Genomic DNA, 20158 nt, shown 5'->3' with positions numbered 1-20158 from the left:
CATCATCAACTATTCAACCATAGTCACAGAATTCGGGTCGATGCCTCGTTCCTCGACCCGGGGTCACCATCCCGAATTGAGGCTCGGGGTCGAGCAGGGTCAATGTCCCGTTCGTGGCTGGATCATCGCTCCATAGCAGCAGGATTACAGCTTGGATCGAGTGGGTTGTATTGAGCAACAGGGGAGGGGAGATGAGAAAGACCGCCATTGCTAAGATATGGGATGCTGCCTCAATCGAAGAGGATGTCCTGCCGACGGCGGACAGTACCATGCAACTTGGGGAGCCATAGCAATCAGCATCAAATTAACCATTCTCCAACGAATCTGAGAGCACAAGAGAGAAGAGGAGGCCATAGACAATCAATTTTACTAGTGCCTCATACAAAGTGTTGTTGACGGTGAGTGATTTGTGACCGGCGGCGATAAGTTGCCTGAGTAGAGCAGCTGCAGGAAGGAGGCACAAGGTAGGGAGGCGGCTGCATGCATGACTCATAGTCTAAGGACAGTTAGGGTTACAATACATGGATAATGGGCTTGTGGGCCATCATACGCAGTCCAGATAAGTTGTTTTCTTGTTTTTCTTTTCTTATTTACTATGTTGTATAGAACTTTTGTATCATAGTTATAGCTCATCGACTCGGATTGATTGGGGTCAATCGTTCCAAACTACCCCTTCAACCCATGTTTTCAAACACTTGCAATCCTCGTCCCTCAACCCCGACCCTCGATTCGGTCGACCCGACATTCTAGTGACTATGTGTTCAACTGCATGAACTGTGCCCTATCATTGCTGTGAAGATTGATTCATGACTGCAGGCAGATTGTTATGACCATGTTCGAACACATTGGGGCCCGGATTCAGCCCACCCAAGATTTGATTTGTCCAACGTCGGCGGGTTCGGGTGCATACAACACCAATAGATCGCATATTCGTATCTAACTATAAGGTCGGGATACTTCCTTTTTCGTCCCTGCTCACTTATTGGCATGCTTTTTTTTTTGCGGGTACACTTATTAGCATGCTTTTTTTTTTGCGGGTACACTTATTAGCATGCTTTTTGAGTGGTTTTTAAGTTTTCATCGAGAAGGTGGTACCCATCGTATTTTCCCTTTGTTTGTTTATACCGTTCTGGTAGGTCACTGGATCACCCCCAAAATCCACTCATTTGAATTAACCTTGTGGACGGATATATATGCATGCATCCGTAGGAATCAAGCCCGTATTTTAAAATTTGAGACCCGGGTGCTCAATGCAAAATGAGGCCATACATTTAGGAAGTCCATAGCTGCAACAAATGTTCATTGTTCAGGTTAAAGATTTAGGAACCAAGAAGTTCATGTTCGGCGAAAAGAAGAAGAACAAAACCGAAAAACCTACTCGTGCTCAAAACCTGCTGGTGCGTGCGACTTTGAGCTGCATCAGACATTCAGACCCAAAGTCCAAAATTCCCAAGCCCGAGGTGGTCATTCCTCCTCTTTCCTTTGGCAGGGTAGCAAGAGCAACCGATTGTCACGTACTCACGTCCCCAATCGATCGAGCTCAGCAAGAAGCATTGAACAAACAGATCGATGGATAATGGGGGAAACCGTGACTTAATTGATAGTAGTAGGAGCGAAATTGATTTTAATGATAAATCGAGGAGTTGTGGCTGCTGTTTCCTCTTCTAGTTAATCCAACTCCTTGTATGATGCTAACCAGAACATACTGCTGTAGGAATGAAATAAAGATTCTATATCTCCTTGCAAACTACTACGGAGTACTACAGTATATATGAATACGCACGAGCTCTAGCTAGTCGATAGTCACATTATTTTCTGGTCCCTACCGAGCCGACACGTGCACGAGCGTACGGTCGCACGGTAGCTACGCTTCACAACGTTGTCATGCGACGCCGTGTGCCCCAACTTCTCAATTGCACAAAATGAATCGCGAGAGAGAAACCCTTGGGGCGGTTGAGGTTCCAAGTTTAAACCAGCCTCCTAGGAAACTCGCTTCTAGAGCCTTAATAGAGGAAGGATACTTAAAAGATATGCAGAGGCAAAGAAAGGTCTACTTTTGCCATGTCATATAAGTTTGCTTCAGGGGCTTAGTATGTGTAACAAGGCAGCTGTACCTATTTAAACAATCATATGCATAGGAGAGAAGTGTTCTTTTAACAAGTGATTAATGATGTACTATCAGGTTTTTTCCTTCAAGCACCGCATCCTGATTCCTTCCGCACCGCATCCAGATGGGCCTTCCATGTACCTGCTGCCTTTTTTGAAGGGCTATGTACCTGCTGCCTTGTCTTGGGCCAAAAGTCTGGGGCCAAATTAGTAGAGTCCCAAAGTCTTTCTGGGCTGGATAAAAAAGCCTAGTTGCGTGGCCCAGGAACGTGACAATTTTTTTTAGGGAGTCAGCAGGAGTCCCCGACCTATATTTTTGTATATGGAGTATATGTGAAAAAATACGTGCATTTACATAAGCTTCAAGCTCAAAGGAAAAAAGAAAGAGAGCAAAGACCTATTGGAAGCTACTCAAGCCACAGGTTTATTGTCTCTCAACGTGACAATTACTAGCTTCAAGCTCCACCCATCGTCTTCAGTCTTCACTGAGAAATTAGACAGAGTATAAGCACACATTGTTTGGAGATTCTGTCTGTGTAGCTCAAGCTGATTTATGTGATGCCATGCGGACTGTACCCCCTTTCATGCACAATTGCGCGTGTTTTCATACAACATATGTTGACTTAGAATCGACTATAGGAGAACCATATGTATAAGAAATAAGGGAAGGAAATCAAGAACTTGAAAGGACTACAGAACAGAATTCAGAACCCGCTGCATAGCAGCACTTATTACCTTATTGACATGTAGGCACTTACATGATCTCTTAGGAGTTATGACGCATATGCCTGCATGAACGAAACAACAGACTACACAACTAGAAGGTTCGAAGCTACTTGAGATCATACCAGAGTACATCAAACAAGCACATTAGAAAACGAAGCAGTCCAGAGTTGACGCCCTAGAAATCGACACACAGGAGAACATCACATAGTTAAGACACACAACCACTCTTGTACTAGCTCATATGCATGTCAAAGAAAGGCAAGGGCGGCGCTCCCTGAATCTCAGGATCAATACACGGTCCTGCCATCACCATCCAGGATCATGTCCTTGAAAGCGCCACCGCTCGGGATCATAGGCAACACATGCTCCTGGTGCGGGACAATGATATCCAACAGGTATGGCCCTGGAGTCTCGAGCATCTTCTTGATTGCTGCACGGACCTCGCTCTTCTTTGTCACACGGGCTGCTGGAATGTTGAATCCTTTGGCAATCGTCACAAAATCTGGATATATCTCGCTCTCATTGTCTGGGTTCCCCAAGTATGTGTGTGCCCGGTTGGCCTTGTAGAACCTGTCCTCCCACTGCACCACCATCCCCAGGTGCTGGTTGTTTAGCACAAAGACCTTCACTGGGAGGTTCTCAATGCGGATCATAGCCAACTCCTGAATGTTCATTTGGAAGCTACCATCCCCATCGATGTCAACAACTGTGACACCTGGGTTGGCCACAGCAGCACCAGCAGCAGCCGGCAAACCAAATCCCATAGCCCCAAGACCAGCTGAAGACAACCATTGCCTTGGACGCTTGTAGGTGTAGTACTGTGCCGCCCACATCTGGTGCTGCCCAACACCTGTGGCAATGATGGCCTCTCCTTTCGTCAGCTCATCCAGAACCTGGATAGCATACTGTGGCTGGATCTCCTCATCAAAAGTTTTGTACCCCAGGGGGAATCCCCTCTTCTGCTGATCCAACTCATCATGCCATGAGCCAAAGTCAAAGCTCTTCTTTGAGGTGATTCCTTCCAGAAGAGTGTTCATGCCCTGCAGAGCAAGCTTGACATCTGCACAGATGGACACATGTGGCTGCTTGTTCTTGCCAATCTCAGCCGGATCAATATCAATGTGCACAATCTTAGCCCTGCTTGCAAAAGCCTCAATTTTCCCTGTCACACGATCATCGAACCGCACACCAAATGCAAGCAACAGGTCGGCCTTATCCACAGCATAATTTGCATATACGGTACCATGCATACCAAGCATGCGCAGAGACAGTGGGTCGTCACTGGGGAAGTTGCCAAGGCCCATCAGAGTAGTTGTCACTGGGATTCCGGTCATCTCAACAAAGCGGCGCAGCTCCTCACCGGATGCAGCGCAGCCACCACCAACATAAAGAACAGGGCGCCGTGACTCACCAACAAGACGCAGCACCTGCTCAAGGAGTTCAGTTGCAGGAGGCTTGGGCAGGCGCGCAATGTACCCAGGCAGACACATGTGCGTGTCCCAGACCGGCACCGCCATCTGCTGCTGGATATCCTTGGGGATGTCAACGAGCACCGGCCCCGGGCGACCGGAGGAGGCGAGGAAGAACGCCTCCTGCACAACGCGGGGGATGTCTTCGACGTCGAGGACCAGGTAGTTGTGCTTGGTGATGGAGCGGGTGACCTCGACGATTGGCGTCTCCTGGAAGGCGTCGGTGCCGATCATGCGTCGGGGCACCTGGCCTGTTATGGCGACCATGGGGACGGAGTCGAGCAGCGCGTCGGCGAGCGCGGAGACGAGGTTGGTGGCGCCGGGGCCCGAGGTGGCGACGCAGACGCCGACGCGGCCGGACGAGCGCGCGTACCCGGAGGCGGCGAAGGCCTCCCCTTGCTCGTGGCGGAATAGGTGGTTCGCGATGACGGGGGAACGGGTGAGCGCCTGGTGGATCTCCATGGACGCGCCGCCGGGGTAGGCGAAGACGTCGCTGACGCCGCAGCGCTCGAGGGCCTCGACGAGGATGTCGGCGCCCTTGCGGGGCTCGGTGGGGCCCCACGGCCGGAGCGGGGTGGCCGGGGGAGCCGAGGTCGCCGTCGGCGCGGCGGGCGACGCCGCCGAGCACCTGATGGGCGCGGCGCGCCGGGCGGCGGACGGGAGGTGCGCGCGGCGCCTCGGCCTGGGCGAGGCGGTGGTGATGGCACCGGTGAGCGCGGCGGCCGCGGTGGCGGCGGTCGTCGTGGCCATGGTGGCGGCGGCTGTCTCGGAGGCGGCGGCGAGGGTTTGGGGCTTGGGGGCGAGTGGCACGGAAAGGGAGAGCCGGTTGATGCGCGTGGGAGCCTGGCTGTTTTGTGCGCGTGGCGTGAGAGAGATGTGTGGCTCAGATGGGATGGGAGTAGGAAAGCTTAGGCCACACTCGTTCGTCGCCGGGAGCCGTACACGCCAAACACTGACCGGTGGAGCATGCCGACGTGGGACCGACGTGTCGGCGGTTGTTGGAAAGGTGCTTTCCGCCGCGCGCTGGTACACGAGAGTGTGAGGGAACAGCGATTTGGACTCGTCTGGGGTAGTAGGGTCTGTGGACGTGGACGGGTACCTTCACTGACATGTGGGTCCCCGACAAACCGGTGGACCGAGCGAGGTCGGCACGAAGGGATCCGGCCGGAGTCCAAACGGGTCGCACCCGCCCGCGATCCGCGAACGCAGGGACTGAGGGAGGGACACAAGCGCGCAAGATGAGCAGCGGCGGCGGCAGCGACAAGTCCGGCTCGGGCGGCGGCGGGGCGGTGAAGACGCCGTCGGACTTCCTCAAGTCCATCAGGGGCCGGCCCGTCGTCGTCAAGCTCAACTCCGGCGTCGACTACCGAGGTCACCTCCCGCCCTCCGCTCCGTTCCCTCCCCTTTCGTCGCATCTACAGGCAATTTTGCAAACCCTACATCGAGAGGCACAGTCATGCTTGTTTAACTCCATCCGTTCTTAAATTTCAGGGGAAATTTAGGCCCTTTGTTGTGTTTAGCTGTCCATATGTCTGAGCTTTGCAATATTATTAGGTGGTCTAGAACAATGGGGCGATTTTGTTTACTGTTCCTTAAGATAACTTGTGCTTCACGGAGCGAGACAACCGGAATAAAATATGATATTTGTGACCCCCTTGAGATTTTTGGTCTGGCTCAAGTGATCTTGACGCGCCTAATCAGATGCGTTAAACCCTAGGTGGTGCCTCTGTAGGTTTGTTGTTTTGAACAAGTCCCCTGCAGAATTTTAGGCCTGGTATTTGGTTATGCATATAAGCATGCCCTGCACGGTCTTGTACTCTTGTTAGCCTGATGGATTGATTTACCATTTCAAAGCCGTGGATGGTGTTATGATTTACTGTATAAAAATTTCAATCCTAGTAAAATTAACTCGTATCAGTATATGATTCATGCGGGCTCTGGAGAAAATTGTGTGCTGCTCTATTATGGATTATGATTCAGGGGACAGTGGAGCTGTGGGGAGGTGCAATATTCTTGCAAAAGTTGTGATTTTCAGTAGTCACATATGGTTAACATTGTAGTTGTGATCATTGATATGTTTTTCACTTGAATATTGACTCCCCTGTAATGGATATTAAAATACGGATTAGCATTAGCCTGCAAGACCCTGGTTGCAAACATATAACCTGGTGAGTGAAATTGAAAACTTCTTCTTTACCAGAGAAGGGTAGACAATGGATTGTATAACCATTTGTTCAATTATGTGTGTATCTTGCACTGAGGAAACTGGATATCCCCAAAATGGAATAACGATGATTTTTTTTGTTTGTTAAACTATCCGTATCGGAATGTGAACATATAACCATATGAAGATTCGCTGCTGTCAGTGGATCTCAAAGCATGATTACCATATGATTATATTCTTGAATCGTGGTTTAGATCATTGTACAGTATCATACTCTTCGTAATTGTTGTATGTAGTCCCTACAATGAATATTTGTTTTTAATAATTCTTGAAGTATAAGTGACATGATAATGTGATACTTAGAAGTTCCACATTCTTAGTATTTTCCACCTTCAAACAAAAAAAAAAGGGATGCTCATTCTGCTGTTGAGTCCTGTTACTACAAGTCTGTGTACTTGTGGTGAGTATCCAACCTATGTTAATTTCCTTGTTCTATGAGATCTTTTAAAATAAAGCAGAACATATATATACAGAAGTTGTGGTGCCATGTTCCTAGTATATCCATTATGTTAAATAATGCTGAATTTGCTGGAAGATTCATTTCCAAATTCTCCTCTTTTGATATTCATGGTGACCAATAAGTAGTGCTCATATTTATGGATGAGGGCCGCATATATGCTGAAGGATAAATTTGTCTCTGTTTCTACTTTTAATTGCATGGATAAATTAAAATAAAAACGAATTTGGTTAAACTAACTGCTTGTTCGATAACGCTAATGGAGCTTTTCTGATCCAAATAAGGTATTCTGGCTTGTCTTGATGGATACATGAACATCGCAATGGAGCAAACTGAAGAGTATGTGAATGGTCAGCTAAAGAACAAATACGGTGACGCTTTCATAAGAGGAAACAATGGTATGCATTGTGCCACATTGATATTCTGAGATATATGTTGTGCAAACTCTGATAATGGTCTTCTGAGTGCAGTATTGTACATCAGTACATCCAAGCGTACCCTTACCGACGGTTCTTGAGGAGGAACTGTTGGCATCTTCAGTGCCAGCCTTGCAACTTGATCGATTATGAGTGACTCGTATTATTTTCTTTTCCATTCTCATCTTCTATCTTGTGAGCGAAAATTGCAAAAACGAAAGGGGAACTGAAATGAATTGATTGGAGTTGTACTGACAGCAATGCTTGATGTAGCAGTGTGTAACTCTGTCCACAAGTGCGCTCAAGATATCTGGTGGTAATTCGACCTCTAGTGATACAGATAAGACTCTAGTGTCATAAACTGAAATGTCTGCTATCTCATTTATTTTGTGAATAAATACCAGATTGTCGATCTGTGGCATCATTATCGTTGTTGGATCTCGATGAGGGGCGTGAGGGCAGGCATCAGCCCATCGTTGCACACATCTGCTCATCCTACTTTAAGTGCAGCATTTATCTTACACGCTTTAGGTTATTCCTTTTAGTCGCCACTGCAGTTTGCTGGATTAGTAAAGTAGCTGATTTTGGTCGCTGGACTGTTTCAGCGTCGTCCAACTATAAGATTGTGTGAACAAATGTAGCATTAGAAGCCTTGTACCAGACCCTGGTGGACATACGAACGACTGCAGCATTAGAAGGATTGTACAGACCGTGACGTATTATGGCGTTTCAACTTAGAATTATGGTGTTAGCGTTTTGCCCTGGCATCTTTGTTTCAGCTTGCAATTGCAAGATGACACCCAGATTGATAATATTGGATTGTAAAAATCTAGCTCCTAGATGCCAACAATATAGCAATCTATGTTGCGTCAGCTTGCAAGGATTGTAAGCCTAAATTTTACAAGGGTACAAACCATTTTCCACACCGATGTAACAATGCTTAATTCACATATTCTTCTACAATATCGGAACATCTCTGGAAACCATTTATTCCGTAACGATATACTGTCTGCCAGTCTGGCTTCCACACTGTCAATAACTAAATATGTACACTTCAGAGTGGGTCAATTTTATGAAGATCTTGTCAGTATCCTGGTCCAGCAATGCAAACATTTTGTGATGTGTAAACTCCAGGTGGATAAAATTAGAAAACTTCCAAACAGGCCCTTACTGCTTTCGATAAACAGATTTACATAGGCAAAGTGGAAGGATAGAACAGCTAAAAGCAGCAGAGCCCTGGCAACAAATTGGAAATGAGTCAAATTTGTTTTGCATTTGTTTCTCCAATTCAAAACGATAAAATGGCAAGGTGAAATTGAAAGCGTGATTAACCTCTGAATATCCACATACCATTTATATGATTTCATGGCACGTAAATATTGTACAAGTGTAAAAGGGAGCAAGTAATTATTACCACAGAGAAGACAATGTTTAACCAAAATGACTGAATATGCCAATCATAAGGACAATACTGTGGATTAAGGAAAATACAACATAATAAGTAAATGAGTGCCGGTACAGAGTAAAGTCTGGCAGCAGCCTAAAACTACGCTCTTACTTAGACTAGCAGCATATCCTGAGTGACACCTACCTCGCGCCAAGTCATGAGGCCTGCCATCATTTGAGAACGGGCCTCATCACAACAAGTGGCATCCCGATAATTGTTTACTCTATGTGACAATAATATTACAATACAATTAAATGTCAGAAATGCCTAATTAGGTAGCAACAGTCAAAGGCCTTCAACATTAACTATTTAACCTTGAGTATAGTCCTCGCTCATCAGCCAGAAGTTCGATGACAGATTAAGCCTTAAGGCAAGTGAGCGAAGCAATGCTGACAGGTCATATGTTCAGTGAAGTGCATATTGATACTTCAGCCAAGCTAGCTAGTTAGCTAGTAGTTGCAGGTCCGGAGGAGTTCTAATCTGAACTTCCCTGCACAGTATCTTCCTTAACATCCTCAATAACCTTAAGAAGGTCAACTGGAGTAGCGGCAGGGTCCAACTCATGGCAACCTTTAGGAGCATTATTTTTTTCTTCCCCAGTGAGCAGGCGAGAAGGAACACGATGTGAGAAGCGGAAAAGCTCTTCCTTTGGTATTCTTCTGACAACATCAGGGCCCGTGTGCCTGTGGAACACTGCTTTGAAACCAGCTACCTTCAGCAACGGGATGACATTCACACCTTGCTCTTCAGTGAAATCGTCAATCACTTCTACTATCTCATACTTGTATATCACATCATCTGGTGTAAGCTCATTCCAATCAGAAGACCAGTTCCGGTACACAGCCCATGTATCACCTTTCTTTGGAATAATCCTGATAATTCCTCGAGGGCCCTTAGTCCAGCTAACTCTGTGGGAAAAGATGTTGACTGTTTCAGTAATCTGGTATCTTCCAACCCTAAAATCACCACATGTCTTTGTGAAACCTGAGGCAATCCAGTTTATTGGTGCCAGTTCACTGTTGGACTTAGAATTGAGGAAGCTCATTCGGATCCTGAAAGGTTTCATTGAAATAACTTTCTGTACCATTGCATATAGACGAGGCATGCCATCTTCACTGTCGTATGTAGCCCACACCTGATCATTGCCGAAAGCTCTTTCCGTGCGATCTTTGTCAAAATCATGGAAATCTGGGTCAGGGACATCTATGGACACAGGTACACGCTTCTGTTCCGGATTCAATTCATCAGTTGCAGGAATTTCGACATCCGCATATTTTGAGCTGTATTTCTTGCATTTGTTGATTGGATTGTCAGAGAAGATGCCATTAACCTTTATATTGTTTTCAACATGCTTCTCTCTTCTATCTGTTTTCCTTTTCTCTGCAAACTGACTAGATGACAAAATATTCAAGCCTTGTAATTTTTCACGAACAGCTGTCTTGGCTTTCTCGAGAAGAAGTGCTCGGGTGTCAAGTTGGAAAATCTCCCTCAAGACATTAGCTTTTCTTCCACTTACTGCAGATCTAAACTTTTCCCCTGACGTACCATTAACCCTTCCTGCATCAGCAATCACAGTCATGCCTGCAGTTGCAGCCACAGTCTCCACATCACAATCCACAGATGCATATGCATAGCCATTATTAATATTCCGCCTCCTCTTTGAATGCCGTCCTCGCCCTGATGGATACTCATTGCTACTTGAAAAATAATTGTATATGTAGTTCTCATGTTTTCTTTTCGATTTTTCTAAGGCCTGTGTACTGTAACCATTTGCACCAGCAGCACCTGTTGTCCTGGGGTATTGATTGAACTGGAAACTTTGGTTATTGTACGACTCATAAGTGTTCTCTTGTTGGTATGCTCCATGTCCTGTGCCTGGAATGCTTGAGGTTCTGCTTGCTGACTGATACGAATGATCAACAGTAGTGTGATTCTTTTGCTGCTGCGCCTTGGTCGTCCAGGTGAATGACGAACTGGTTCCATTGCAGGGAAATCCAGTTTCTACAGCCATGAATGCATGGTGACAGTTTGGGCACAGAAGGTTGTGGTTCAGATAAATTCTCAAGTACTCGTACTGCATCCTGCAGCGGTTGCATGATGTCCAGAATGTGTCAGCCCCTGAAGGACAAGTAGTAGCCTCGACTGCTGCTGAGGCAGCGGCTGCAGCATTTTTCCGTGCTCGCTTATTGGCCTTCATATCACAAGCATACAAACCATTGGTCCCATTGATGGCTGAATGATCTCTCCTCTTCTGATCATAGAGCATCTTCCTGCTCTTGTCAGACAACACACTCCATGCCTCTGAGATAAGTTTGAAGGCAGCCTCTGCGCCAACCGACTTGTTCTTGTCTGGGTGCAACTGGAGAGCTAGCTTTCTGTACTGTTTCTTCACCTCCTCCTCATCAGCCCAGGCAGTAAGAGACAGTATCCTGTACCAATCACTCTCCCCATCAATCTTCGACTCAGACGCAAGGTGAACGTCAAGCGTCGAGATCATCTGGGATATGCCCTCAAGTGTTGGGCACAAGTTATGCGCCTTGATGGCTGACCTCCGGGCACCCTTGATGTTACGCGCATGGAATTTGCGCTCTGCTGCATGCTTTGCTTTGAGGGCTTCCTCCTCCATCGCATCTTGGGTACTTGGGTCTGCACTCATCTTCGGCTTCAGCCAAGCAGTCGATTGATCTTGACTCTTGAGCAGGAACAAAAGAGCCCAAGACCAACCACTGTGAAAGAACTTAATACACTCGCATCAATCCAGGTGCTGTGCGAATTACCACGGCAAGATCTGCACGAAAAGTGAAAGCGTTAGGAATGTCCTAGAACAGACGCAAGAAATGAAGCACCAGCCGCTAAAAATTTGCACCGAAATGGGACTTGCGGCACAGGACAGCTAGAACCCCAAATATTTTCCACATGAAAGATTCAAGCTTTCCTTCACAAAACCACAAAATCTCAAACCTAGGAGCAAGTCCAACGAAACCCTCATCCGAACCCCTTCTTTTGAAGGCCGGAACGCAGAAAACGTGCTCCAACAACACCCTCATCCGAACCCCGAGACCCCGACATTTGAGAGAGCCCTCATCTTGGTTGCCTGATCTCTCATCGACGACCGCCCACGCCATAGGCTCCTCCCCTCGCGTGTGCCTGCACGAGCCCCCACCCGGATCTCCCCCATCGATGCCGCCTGCAGTACGAGCGCGATTTGGTGTCCCGACGGCCAAATCTAGAAACTAGAGTGAGGGGCAACGGAGGGAGAGGGAGGCCTACCGGCGCCCTGCCTACCATCTTGCCGCCTCCCGGGGCGCCGGCCGCCGGGGCAGTGGAAAATCTCCTGGGCCGCCCGGCAGGAACAGGCCGCGCGGCGCCCGCCAGCAGCAGGCCACACCCCGCTCAGCCGCAGGAAGCGCGCCGCCAGCCGGCAGCTGGCCGCTCGGCCGCAAGAAGCGCGCCGCGTGGGCCGGAGGTGCTGCGGTGTGGTGGTTTGGGAGAGAGATGAGCTGTGCTTCCGAAGCAGGTAACGCCACCCCACACCAAAGGCTCGATCTGGAACTACTCGCCGCCGCACGCCGCAAAGCGAAGCTCGATCGGAAGCTAAGGAGAAGGGGAATCGATGTCGGAAGTACCTGCGCCAATCTGCTGGAGGAGATGCGCGAATTGACGGAGATTCGAAGCCACGAGCGCCTCCAAAATTGTATTTTTCCCCCAAATTTATCAGGGGGCTTAAAATACAGGCCTTTTCTTTTTTTCTTTTTTCTGCTCAAACTCTCAGTCAAACTCGCCGAAAAATATTTGGTGCTGAGGGGTACTTGTAGGGAAAAAGTAGGTCACTTGCTAGGAGTAAAAAAAAATACCGATCTGTTTTGCTCCCCTGCAAGTTTTGAACTTTGCCCTCATTTGATGCCAAATACTAATTTTCCTGGGTGCCACAAGCTTAACCATGGTTCAGACTTCAGAGCAGTACAGGGGCTTCGCTGTCATTTCGCCACCTGGACTAAGTGCACTGTTAAAGCAAATTCAGATGCTGGACGACGCGTATTTTAGCTTAATTCTTGATTTTAAAGGCTTAATGATTATTGGCTGGAGGTGTGATGGTTACAGTGAGGAGCACCTGCATGTGAAAGGCAGCGGGGTTCATAAATATCCCGGCAGTGGGACCCACAGCATACACCGCGAAAGCATACATCACACATGTATACGAGTGTACGTATACGGCACTTTATTCGGTCCGTTTCGGCGAAGCCATGCCAGCCAGAACGGTAACCCACTGTCGCGGTTAGCTTAACCAGGCAGGAGGGGGGCATTTCGGCCATTTCGCAGCCGAGGGTTAAAATCACGGCCACCAAACAGGAAAAGTCCCTCTGAGATACGCCTGTGTTTGTGGTTCGCGTACGTGTACGCATGCCAGAAACCCTTTTTGCACCCGTGGGACCCACCTCCCCATGTTTTCTCATCAATAAGTTAAGTACCTTCCTCCTCTACAGCAACAGCAGCGTCATCATTATTGACCTTTCTGGTGCCCCTGTACCGTCATGTAGTAAAAGAGACTGATGCTGCACCTCTACCATGGTTTAATCCACCAGCTGCTAATGACTGAATCTGAATGAGCTTGTTTGTTCAAGAGGTACCAGATAGAAGAAGCCCATTTTAAGCTGTGAGGAGCGGAGCCTGCATGAGTTTCCTTAAGTCCTAAGCAGGTCATGGCATCTGTTCTTGTTTGAGCAGGAGCTTGTAGAGGGATGTTCAGAACAACAGATTCCTCAGCCTCAAGATAACACCCGGTCCACTGGATCCTTGCAGCCTGCAAGTGAATCTTGGAAGCCAGCGTGGGTGTGGCAGTCAAGGCCAGAAGCTGCCCAATGCAATATAGGGCCTGTTTTCTTCCGCTTGCTAAACTTTAGCACCTGTCACATCGAATGTTTAGATACTAATTAGGAGTATTAAATGTAGACTATTTACAAAACCCATTACATAAGACGAATCTGAACGGCGAGACGAATCTATTAAGCCTAATTAGTCCATGATTTGACAATGTGTTGCTACAGTAAATATTTGCTAATGATGGATTAATTAGGCTTAATTAGGCTTAATAGATTCGTCTCGCCGTTTAGATTCCACTTATGTAATTGGTTTTGTAAATAGTCTACGTTTACTACTCCTAATTAGTATCTAAACATTCGATGTGACACGTGCTAAAAATAAGACACGGGAAGAAAACACCCCCATAGGATGGTAGGTGTTTCCAAGCTTCAGGTATGGAATTGTTCTGTTCGGTCCTTCAGCATTTGCACTTTTGCAGGGATTAGAAGCTGGCACTGCCCTTCTGAAGTGATACTGAATGTCGACGTGGACCGGTAACTGAAGCGCACAGGAGGAAGATAAAATGCCAAGTAGTTTCTTAGGTATGAGTAACTGAGCACGTTGCACCTTTAGATAATGCATGTCAGCATGTGCCAACCAGACCTTCAGAGTTGAGGCCAGTGGAGCACTCAAAACAGGACAAGAGTTGTTGTCGGAAGCTCTGAACGCAGTGGGCATCTGGGAATGCTCTTCGAGTCTTCGTGCTCCATTCGTTCAGTTGAAGGATTTGCATGTAGTTTCAGCGATGGCTCCACAGGCAGCAGGTGATTGACACAACAGTGCTCAAGCAAAGGGGCTTTTGCTTTTCTGGTTCTGTGAGCAGCGGCTGGGCTGGGTATTCAAACAGCTGAACATAATGATATTCCGTCTGAAAGAGATATCCTGTCGCCGTTGGTGAACTGAGAACTAAATGCACCAAGGTTCAGCATAACAAGATGTTCACATTGGCTGAACCAAAATGTGAAATGCTCAGCATAACAAGAGATAAATGCGAGGTGCAGTTGTCAGAATCTGAGTGGCTGGGAACCTCTGCATCAGCTCCCAGTGCAACTGAGGAGGAGGCACTCAACGGCGTTTGTCATTTTATAAGATAAAAAGGATGAAAAAAAATGAAGTAGAAAGACCCGGGACCGTCGTTTTGAGATAATCGCAGAGAGTAATTCCCTGGATCATCGATTGACGGTGGTCAAAGGACAAGATCTGTGTCTTCGCTCTTCGCGGACTTGGCATGAAGGAGAGAGAAAAGAAAGAGTCCCAGCTTGTGTTGGCCCGAATCTATCTGGCCCAATGGGCCAACAAGCCCAGGCCAAAATTCTTCTGTTTCGCAGAACCAGATGGTTATTGTTTTTTACCCGGTCGCGGTGATGCCTATGGGTAGGCCCCGGAAGTTGACCAAAGGCAAAGCAAAAGTTAAAAGATGGCCTTGTATTTTTTTTTTAAAAAAAGACAGCCTTCATGGCGCTAGCCGCTAGGTGCGCGAAACCATCACCGTCGGATCCTCCTCATCTCATGTGAGATTTGCATGTGAACAAATGAGTGCTCCTGGTAGCGGATCTATGACTTCAAGTAATGAGGCTTAATTTCCTACTTATTTCTTCTTTCTCCTCTCTTTTTCTTTTTCTTCCTTTTTTTCTTTTTCCTCCTCTTCATCCATAGCTGAAATTTTAAGAAGATTTCGGGGCCTTCATAAGTTGCGCGGAGGTAAACCTGATTGCCCCCTCGTTTTCAAGTTGGATGAAATAACCATGAGAAGTAAAATTTTAGTTAAATGAAGGATCCAGAAACTTTGATGCATAATAAGGTACTGGAAGACAGCGCTCCCTTGTGTCTTCCAAATTGACACGTCATGAGGGAGAGACCAAACGCATGAACTTGACTTCGTTCAGAAAGGTGTCAACGCGAGCTAAATGTCTTGGTTCCTTTTTTTTATAACACAGTACGACGCATACGCTCACATATATGCTGCATATTCGCCCCTATGAATACATGCACGCAACTCTATCTCTATAAGCACCTCTAAGAGACCGAGTCGATGGATCCTTGAGATTATAAAGTCAACACTGGCGCCTTGTTATCGACGGGCAGGTCGCTTACCACTGAAAGAATAGCGCCGTTAGATCCTGAAATAGGGTAAGTCCACCATAAAGAACCTTACCAACTGAGCTATGTTCAGTTTGCAAATGTCTTAGATTTTTTTATAGTATAGATTGGCTATCCCTTAAATTTGAGAAGCCTAAGATGACTATCACTTTTTGACAAGTCCTCTGTTATGTCTAGACGATATGCAATGAACCAGGTTTTGGCATAGTATGGTCAGTTATTTCTCGCGGCGAATAAAGATATGGGCAATCGCAGGTCCCATGTTAAGGGAGTATAAGGCTATACGCATGATATCTGATTATACTTTATATCATCACCATTCACATCTGTTGCCTAGATTCTTGAGAATTAAGACCATTGACCAAGATGACTAAAACTGTTGTGACTCTCATTTTCAACAAAGATCATTAACCCACTGATCAAGTTAATGCAGCTTAGTGGTTCCTGTGTGGAGACTGACAATGAATGGACTCACAAAATTAGTAACGCGTTATAAAAAATTGTTGTTTCATTTGTTGCTTTGAAAAGCAAAATATATACTGAATAATATAGCTCAAAAATGGTTTTTGTGTTCCAATTTTCAAGCCAACCAAATACACGAAGCATGCACCAACCTAATATTGACAGACTAAGTGATTTGTTTGTGAAATATATATATATATATATATATATATATATATATATATCTTTTTATATATAAGGTGAGTAGCATTTGAAAGAAAATAACATAGTGTTCTTTGACACAACGTTAAATTCATAAATTGAGACGGTTTATTGATGCCTTCATCTATTTACTTGCAGAATAGGACTAACTGTTGATCATTTTCAGGAGTTGGACCATCAGAGGACAAAGTAGGGGTCGCCAAAATTGAGACATTGGAAGAGCATGCATCTGTTTGGAGAAAGGTACAATTTTGACCTTAAAATGTCAAAAATGTTACATTAGGTATTGAAAAGGAGTTATTTTACTTTTGTTGCAGAGGCACCACTAATAATAATTTAGGAGGTATCACTGTTTGATACCTAGGTACAAAATCCCTGTTTGTATTTTTGGTAGCTCTTTGTACTTCTCCAAGTACCGTGAACATACTCATTAATTAAAATTTAATGAGGTTCGTGCATGCTTTGTCCCGTCAATGTCGTATTTGTTAGTTGATGAAAATATTTTTAGAGTAAATTTTACTGGCCATCCTTAAACTTGCCCCAGCTCTCTTCCCAGTCCGGCTAGTCTCAAACATACATAATGATTCTTAAATTTATCCCATGCTCTCATCCCGATCCTTCACTTATACCGAGTTCTCGTCCCAGTCCTATCAAAATGCATATAACAGTTATTAAACTTGTCCCACACTCTCATCTAGATCCATATACTTCCAAAATGCATTCATTTATTTAGAAGACACTTTTGTGGATTATTTCTATCTTTTAGTATTTCAAATCAAGTTCTAATCGCAATCAAAATTGATATGAAAATTCATGAGGAAATCATTACAAACACATGGGTGACTAATAATCTTGGATACAAGATTTGATGATTTTTAGAGTTGTTATTTTAACAAATTTATTTAATAATTGATTTTATTTTAGAGATTAAAAAGAATGTGAAAACCATTTAACCCCCGCTCTAAAAATTATTGAGAAAGTTACATAAAACATTTTGACTTTGGGCTATTCAGATATTTTGATATTTCACACTCAATTTGTGATGATTTCTCCGTAGAGTTTGGATCAGCTTTGTGGGATTCGAACTTGGTTTGAAATCCTAAAATTCATAAAATCTTTTTTCGAAATAAATGAATACATTTTGAAAGGATGTGGACCTGAATGAGATTGAACGATAAGTTTGAGGACCGAGATAGGAGCGTGGGACAAGTTTAAGGAGTGTTATGTGCATTTTGAGAGTATCGGAATTGAGATGAGAACTCGGGACAAGTTTAAGGACTGATGGTGAATTTTTTTTCATATTTGTAGGTCTCAATCCTGTTGTAATCGTATTTACCTTTATCTTCTAGAAATCGAGTTCTATCTCCAATACGGCTAGTAGTTTGAACTAAATAAGAATTGTATACTACGAGCCTTGGAGATCAAGTTGTGCTCAGTACTAGAGATAGATTGTACCTTTGTTTCGGTAGTATATAAACATATGCGGCCTCTACGGAGGTAGTACGTTCCAAATCTTTACAAATACTATTAACAAATAACAAATTATATATAATATCAGCACTGCAGTGCTGTGCTCGGACAATGCAAATCTGTTTAAACTTCCTAAGTCATTGCAGGAAATTGAGAGTGAAATTAAGATGAAATTAAGAACTTAAAGCTCCTCGTGGATCAATTTTGTATTCTTCCCACGAATAGGGCCGAATCAACCACGAAAACAGTCCACATAATCTCGATCGGTGTAGGCGCCAATACACGAGCGCGGTCCCCTCTTGGTGCTACCAATACCTCTTCTTTGCGTAGCGTAGCTCCTATGGAACTGAATATAGCATGTGATACACCTTACTTATAGGCCATCGATAGGACCGTATCATGCAGATCTGTAGACACCTCCATATTTCAAGCTTTCAAAACACACTCCCACAGTCTTGTGTGCAACTTAGCTTTGGAGCTCTTTTCGGTAGAAGTTCTGCCGAGGCATCTTCGGTGGATCAGGTTCTCCCGCTACTGTGTTTTCAATTTACCTCGGTTTTGTTCATTTGTTCACATTGCCACCATGATGGGCTCAATCGTCGCCGTTGTGGTTGCTCCATCGCTTCCTCCCATCCCACTAACAAGAACGAAGTTTGCCCACCTTGCTCGCCACCCTACCACTGATCCGCCATTTCACCCCCTCGCCCGCGCCTTTTGCGCCATCGATCCACCGCCTTGCTTCCTCACCCGATTCCCGTCTGCCATCGGCTACCTTGTTGGCCCCTCGCCTGCTCCTGCCACGCCGTCTGCTAGCAAAAGTTGGGTCAAGGACAAGTCAGCCTGCACCGGTCTTGCCAAAAAGGATCAAGGGGTTCATGGTCTCCAACCGTGCCTTGCTCGACAAAAGATGGGTGACAGATAAGCTCGCTGGCTCCGCACCTGCTGCTGTGTTGTCGAACAGCGAATGCGGCAAGTCGAACTTGAAACCCTCTGGCAACCGCATAAAAAACAAGCATAAAAAACTAGGTATGAGTCTCCGTCCTTTTTAGGCTTCCTTTGGCAGGACGGGGGGCCAAGCCCCGGGCAGCACACCCCGCACGGGGATTTTTCTCAACATTCGCTTCCCCCTCCCAACCCAGGGCAGGAAGCCCCTGTCTGCTTGCGCTGCTTGGCAGGTTGACCCCAGGGCATACACTCCCATGCTGATGATCTAATACCATACACTCCCAGGGCATACACCAGCCGGTGAATTTAACTCAGAGAAAAAAAAATACAACGTACTGTAGTTTTTACTGAAAGAAAACTACACTCGTCTGTTAGAAACTTATATGCCAACAATGAACATTTTCCCGCTTTCTTCCCCCAAAACATAAAACTTACTATATTATTGCACAAACCACAACAGTTTAACACAGTCAGGGGTGGCCCAGGATTTGCAAGGTGGGTATTCAAAATTTCAAATGGTAAAAAAAATTACTGCAAAAGTCTAGATTCTAGCATGCATAATTGGTTATAACATCACAAAATACTAATTGTATAACAAATAGAATGTATAACTCAGAGTTGAGCGTTATATCCATAAATTTATAGGCTTGAGATCATAACTTCAAAGTGTTCAACATACATAAAAATTGTTTGGCAAAAAAATAATGGGTATTCAATTGAATACCCTTGATACATGCTAGGCCCGCCCCCTAAACACAGTCCATCTGAATGCGCGCATACCAGAAGAGCTAATATTAGAACAGCAGGAGTGCAGGACATGGAGAAATGAAGCAATAAACTTGCACATGCTTCCTTCTATCTTCTGCTCACCCACTGCACGCAGCACACCTGATAGCATTTCAGATATAAAGCTCTCCCAAAAACATCACAAGCGCGCAGCTAGCATGTCGAGCAAACAGACATCAACCTACCACCAAAAGTCCTCCACTAGGCATTAAGCTTAACATTGTACTACCCGATAACATGGTGAAGTTCGCTGCCGCGTCATTTCCAGATTCAGTTGAGTGGCAAATAAAGACAAAAGGATCATGACAATGCTAAATTTACTAGCAGCAGCAAAACACCTGTTGACACCAGTTTTTAACCAAGGTTAATAACTACCAACAGTTTTTAACCAAGGTCAATAACTAAAGACAAGGATTCCAAGGCCGATAGGAACGGAAGAGTTCAAGACAAATACGGATATCTCTGCCAAATAAGGAAAAATGTGGAGAC

The 20158-nt window shown here is 45.6% G+C and overlaps 3 protein-coding genes across 5 annotated transcripts; 1 reads left to right on the top strand and 2 right to left on the bottom strand.

Annotated features, from left to right (window-relative positions):
- Nucleotides 1-2801: 2801 nt before the first annotated feature.
- On the bottom strand, nt 2802-5138 carry LOC101778558 (acetolactate synthase 1, chloroplastic). Its single transcript, XM_004952503.3, has one exon. The coding sequence runs from the start codon at nt 5049-5051 to the stop codon at nt 3120-3122; it is 1932 nt and encodes a 643-aa protein (XP_004952560.1). The 5' UTR covers nt 5052-5138; the 3' UTR covers nt 2802-3119.
- Nucleotides 5139-5415: 277 nt separating this feature from the next.
- LOC101778158 (U6 snRNA-associated Sm-like protein LSm6) lies at nt 5416-7822 on the top strand. The gene is made up of 3 exons (XM_004952502.3): nt 5416-5672; nt 7267-7380; nt 7453-7822. Exons 1-3 carry the CDS (start codon nt 5540-5542, stop codon nt 7497-7499), a joined length of 294 nt encoding a protein of 97 aa, XP_004952559.2. The 5' UTR covers nt 5416-5539; the 3' UTR covers nt 7500-7822.
- Nucleotides 7823-8786: 964 nt separating this feature from the next.
- On the bottom strand, nt 8787-12725 carry LOC101777479. 3 transcript variants are annotated; one of them, XM_004952500.3, is made up of 2 exons: nt 12472-12725; nt 8787-11633 (listed from the first exon to the last, which is right to left on the bottom strand). In XM_004952500.3, the coding sequence occupies exon 2, from the start codon at nt 11499-11501 to the stop codon at nt 9321-9323; it is 2181 nt and encodes a 726-aa protein (XP_004952557.1). In that variant the 5' UTR covers nt 11502-11633; nt 12472-12725; the 3' UTR covers nt 8787-9320. The 3 variants fall into 3 exon arrangements, with proteins under 3 accessions (XP_004952557.1, XP_004952558.1, XP_022682701.1); XM_004952501.3 differs by lacking the exon at nt 12472-12725 and adding an exon at nt 12116-12441; XM_022826966.1 differs by lacking the exon at nt 12472-12725 and adding an exon at nt 12131-12441.
- Between the last annotated feature and the right edge of the window lie 7433 nt (nt 12726-20158).

This window comes from Setaria italica, chromosome I, assembly GCF_000263155.2.
Source record: "Setaria italica strain Yugu1 chromosome I, Setaria_italica_v2.0, whole genome shotgun sequence".
Taxonomy (NCBI): Eukaryota; Viridiplantae; Streptophyta; class Magnoliopsida; order Poales; family Poaceae; genus Setaria; species Setaria italica.
This window is presented reverse-complemented; position numbering and strand designations above follow the sequence as displayed.

Bases quoted from the DNA above. Each gene is read 5' to 3' on its own strand.
- LOC101778158 (XM_004952502.3), top strand. From the start codon at position 5,540: ATGAGCAGCGGCGGCGGCAGCGACAAGTCCGGCTCGGGCGGCGGCGGG. The intron at 5,673-7,266 runs GTCACCTCCCGC...GATCCAAATAAG, and splicing joins CTCCGGCGTCGACTACCGAG to GTATTCTGGCTTGTCTTGAT. The intron at 7,381-7,452 runs GTATGCATTGTG...TTCTGAGTGCAG, and splicing joins TTTCATAAGAGGAAACAATG to TATTGTACATCAGTACATCC.
- LOC101778558 (XM_004952503.3), bottom strand. From the start codon at position 5,051: ATGGCCACGACGACCGCCGCCACCGCGGCCGCCGCGCTCACCGGTGCC.
- LOC101777479 (XM_004952500.3), bottom strand. From the start codon at position 11,501: ATGAGTGCAGACCCAAGTACCCAAGATGCGATGGAGGAGGAAGCCCTC.